Source organism: Protomyctophum bolini, assembly GCF_963924005.1.
Source record: "Protomyctophum bolini genome assembly, chromosome: 18".
Classification (NCBI taxonomy): Eukaryota; Metazoa; Chordata; class Actinopteri; order Myctophiformes; family Myctophidae; genus Protomyctophum; species Protomyctophum bolini.
The window spans coordinates 21360331-21365330 of record NC_137879.1 but is presented as its reverse complement, the minus strand read 5'-3'; the positions used below and the strand labels follow the sequence as shown (position 1 = coordinate 21365330).

The window sequence follows — 5000 nt, the reverse complement described above, 5'->3', positions numbered from 1 at the left end:
GGAACACAGATTTCCGAGTCATATTTTCATTTGAATGTCGCTACTTCCAGGCCTTCCTTATAGGGACATCCTCATGGCTGACTGAGACGGGCCTAAGGATACCAACTGCAAATCAAATCTAAATGTAAACATGTCCACACAAGTGGCATTGATTGACACAGTGTGTTGATTTTTCTCTCTTTCTATTTCTATTTTGAAAGCCATTTAAAAACAGTGGCATATTTCACCCTATAACCTCGGCGGATGGGCCCCAGCAGCTATCTGCTTTGCACGATGGGGACTTCAAATGGCAAAAGGGCAGAGACTTGTGTATGTCAAAGCCCCAAGGCTATTTCACCAAACTTCATTAGCTGAAATAATTTCAGTGCAGGCTTGTCTGTATGCATGTGCTTAGAAGCACACAGTAAAATTCCTCAGTGCTAATGTGTCCATTTGTAACTGAGAGTGAACACATGCTTAACAATCAGGATATTACTGTGCATCTTGTAATCTTACATCGTGAATTCTAAAGTATGTCCAGCCCTGCATGAAACCACAGCTCAAGGAAATAGCCAGTTGTTAGTTAAGCACAGAGGAATTACACAGCCTTCCTCATAAACCAAACAAACAGATACAGTACGCTCTCATTAGAACACAACATTACACTAATAATTAACCTCATCCTTATAATCCCAGTCACGGCCTAAGTGAAATCCAATTACTAAACAAATGCTCAAGATTAAATGACCTATTTGTGTTTATGATTTACCTGTTATTAACGTTGCAGATCAATGGTTTCCCAATTTCCTCTAACTCCAGTTCCACACGTTCTCGCCCAGAGCGGCACATTCTGACGCTGGCTCCGACAAAGGAGCTCATGCTGAGAAGCATAAACATAATGAAGTTATCAATCTCTCAAACAAAACACATTTCCATATTCCCACCAATGGGAAATTGCTTTCTCTAAACAGGTGAAATGTTATTGTGGAAGTCCTCGAGTAATTAGAAACATTTCTGTCGAAGTGTGAAGATAAATAAATAAATTGAAATGGAGAAAGGGTCAAACAACAGATTGTTTGAATTTGTAACAGTCATTTAATACAGGGCATCCAGAGGAACACAGAGCCAGTAGCAATGTGTGTTATATTCATTGACAACAAAATATGTGCATTTACTTTTTGGGGGGCCTGCATGGGTTTAGTTGCCTGAACCCATGCAGTTGCCTGAGCCCCCCAGAACCCCCCCGCCCCCACCCACACACACACACACACACACACACACACACACACACACACACACACACACACACACACACAGCCTCGGAGCACTTTATGCTAAGTTAATTTACCCAAATATATCCACAGCATGGCAGCACCAGCAGCTTTCTATTCAACATCAACGAGTTTGTTAATGGAAACTTGCTGATCCATAAACGTGTGTGCGGCTGCAGACGTTAGCTGGAGGGGCAGTTCACATATGAATGTTAAAAACCCACAGATCAATGAGGGGCATTTGCAAGGAGGCATAAGGTGTGTTTAATTATAATTGCGTCAAGGGACTTCAGGGGGAGGGGTGGCAGTGCTGTTAAGGCAAGGCAAGGGCCCCCTGTATTTAAATAGGGTCACATCTCGGCCTCACCTTGCAAGTGTTATGCTATATTAAATGCCACTCATGTTAAGCGTGTTGAAACCCCTTTTCTGATGTAGTCAAGGCATAATATAAAGGTTAAATTGAAAAATGTCCCTTCAACAGCACAAGAACATGCCGTGATTGATCTCCCTTGTACAGGAAAATAAATGTTAGCCAGACCGATGTTTCTTTATAACTCCAGAGTTTATGAATATGATATATTATAATGGTGGAGGGATTAGAATTTAAGCATGTCAATCAAGCAGGATTTGAAAAGGTCAATAGGAAAAAAAGTCTGAGGAGAGGTGGTTCTGTGTTGATTTAAATCCAACATAATTGAGCAGAGAACAACAGCATGTTTTGACAGAATTGCTTGTCAGATATTTCCATGGCATAGTCAGAATAAACGGAGTAATCTGCCATTATATATATCATAAATCTATAGTTTTGACATTAAATTTAATGTAGTGTAAACGATTGCTCAAAGTTTTGTTGATAAGGAAAACCACTGGGATATTCTGCCCTACAAAAGCAATATCTGATTCTTGTGTGAAAAATCATTGGCCGTAATTTGGGTTTATATTTCACACTAATCTGAAATGAACCCTCAGTCTAAATGCTAAATTATACCCATCACAATACTAAGTGTTAATTTAACAAATGGATGCCTGCTTGGGGGTCAGTTTACATCATTTGAAAGTGAAATTAACAACATTCCGGATATTGCCGTATATGTAGCCATGATAACCAACAACACTTTTGGCAGAACAGGAGCCAAGCTTAATGTTTTTGTTCCACTACTTACAGCTTTTGGCTCTGTAGAGCAAGTTCTACCTTTGTAATCTGTTGATTAGATCAACGTATCCTCATTCTCAACACGGTACACCAATATTAAAATCATTACAGCTTTTAATGGAAATCTACCACATAATATACATCCGACCACAGATATACTGAGATATATATTAACAATAATATAAACATTGGCACCAGACACTCAAAATATAATAATTAATCTGAATTTGGGAATGCAATATTCAAAATTTTCATTTACACAAATCCCTATCTGGGTAAATATTGTCTTAAATATGATCTTTTTTTATTCTTCTCTTTTTACCCATCTTCATATTGTCACATATAATACCGTACCTCTGTATTGTTCATCAATATATTCAAGCGAATACAATTCCCTTTGAGGAATCACAAGTCTTTGGCTGTCTTCATTTCCCAATTTCAGTCGCAGAATTCAATAAAGGAACAACACTGAGTTTATTCTAGTTTACTCTCCTCTCACAAAGTCCAGAAGTGCAGATTAAGATGCTGGGGCTCCAGCACATGTATGGGGGGCCCTGTGGGGCCCATGTGTATGTTACCATGGGGTGGTCTAAAGCCTGGCAGGGGCAATGGAGGATCCGGAGTGGATAGGATGTAGTCGATACTAAACTTGATTTCCGGTTCTGGTTTTCCCTGACCAGGGTTTAGAATGTTGATCGGGCTCGGCTGTGGCACAACTCGTTGTCTGTCTGGGTTTAGCGGGCACAGGACTGGATCAGGCTCAAGGGATCGGGCCGAGGGTCTGAGCTGATTCCTGTGACTGTCCAAGGCATGAAAGGACGGCTCCGACCCGGAGTCCCTGAATCCTATTTTCACGTTCCTCCGCCGCCTACGACGCCTAAAGTTGCCATTTTCAAATAGATCAAGCATGGACTCACAGCCTGTGGCAAAGGTCCAGTAGTTTCCTTTACCCTTCTCATTGCCCTCAGTTCGTGGAACCTGTCATCAAAAGAAATAAAGGAATTGAATAATAAAAGATAGCTTCATATTCTATAGCCTATTTGTTGATGTCTATATAAAGTTAACATATATACCTTGTAGCTATACTATATCTTTGTATGTTTGATATATTATTGTTTCATATAAAACCCAATTCATCAATCTGAGGATTAATATAAAGACTCCAAATAATGAAGACATAATACATAAAAACAGCTACTGTACTACATTACATTTTTAGATATCCCCGATGTCAGCATTTTACAATTCCTATATGTCTTAAATTATTTTATAAACTAAATAAGTTTAAATGATCATTACAAATGCAATTTCCTTCATCTTTGTGTATTGGTATACCTTGATGAAACAGCTGTTGAGAGAGAGGTTGTGACGTATAGAGTTCTGCCAGGCTCTCTGGTTGGATCTGTAGTAAGGGAACCTCTTCATGATAAACTCATATATACCAGACAAAGTGACCCGCTGCTCTGGACTCTGTTGTATAGCCATGGCGATCAGAGCAATGTAGCTGACAGAGAGACACACAGTTTGATTAGATATTATATAGATGATCTATGCAGAATATTGAATATATTATATCATATAAAGTTTATATGGAACAATTGTGATGATTTTATGTACAGTAGGCTATTTGTCACATTATTCATTATTGGTGTGAGTCTGTGAGAGTACTAAATACGTGTTAATAATATTTTATAAATCATTTAAAAAATGTTTTAATTTTTCATGTGAATAAAATAATTTAAAGTCTGTCTTACAATTTGAAAAATTGATATTCATTAGTTGTTCACATATATGTAATTATCTACATACATATTATATTTGTTCACAAATGCCAAGTATTAGTAGTCTACAGATGCTAGATTTGACGTTTACCTGGTATCTCAGTTACTTTGTAGCACTTAATTATTTTCCTTTGCATTCTATTTACCTGCTTAATCATATCTTGCACTTGTACGTCGCTAAATTATAATTATAAATCACAAACCTTCAAATTGAGATACTGCATACCGTATGATTGTTTTGTCTTCACTGACTTTCAAAAAGTCCAAAAGATATCTTATAGCCTATTATGTATTTGATTGGATATGGTGATAAATTTTTTTTAAACAAAGCCAAATTAGCCAATATTATACAGTAATATAGTGTGTGTGTGTGTGTGTGTGTGTGTGTGTGTGTGTGTGTGTGTGTGTGTGTAATGTATATACAGTATATTTACAGTACGATTAATGAAAAAATATCCTACCTGTACGCGGGTCTGCACATTTTCTTGTCTTCATCTGTACTAGAGGAGGGGTAACCATCTCCATCATAGTTAAAACAGTTGTATGGATACTGGGAGTTATCGAACATTATCTGCACTTCAAGCTTTATGCTCACAAATCTTAATTCATCCAACCCAAATACAGAGGCAGCATTTAGCACCTCAAATATTATGACCAAAATACTACTACTTGTCTACTGTGAGTCAAGTCTACCATTCTACCATATACTATCCTTGTTGAGGTTGCTAGTCAGAATGAGGTCTTTATCTCGCCCCTTAGTGGTGATCACAGGTCTCTAAGAGCCCCCCCTCTCCCTCTATCCTCATCCACGGTTGG

General features: G+C 38.1%; 1 protein-coding gene across 1 annotated transcript; it reads right to left on the bottom strand.

Moving 5' to 3' along the window:
• Positions 1-2600: 2600 nt before the first annotated feature.
• Positions 2601-4803, bottom strand: foxl3 (forkhead box L3). Its single transcript, XM_080789370.1, has 3 exons — positions 4646-4803; positions 3739-3907; positions 2601-3381 (listed from the first exon to the last, which is right to left on the bottom strand). The coding sequence occupies exons 1-3, from the start codon at positions 4750-4752 to the stop codon at positions 2899-2901; spliced, it is 759 nt and encodes a 252-aa protein (XP_080645496.1). The 5' UTR covers positions 4753-4803; the 3' UTR covers positions 2601-2898.
• Between the last annotated feature and the right edge of the window lie 197 nt (positions 4804-5000).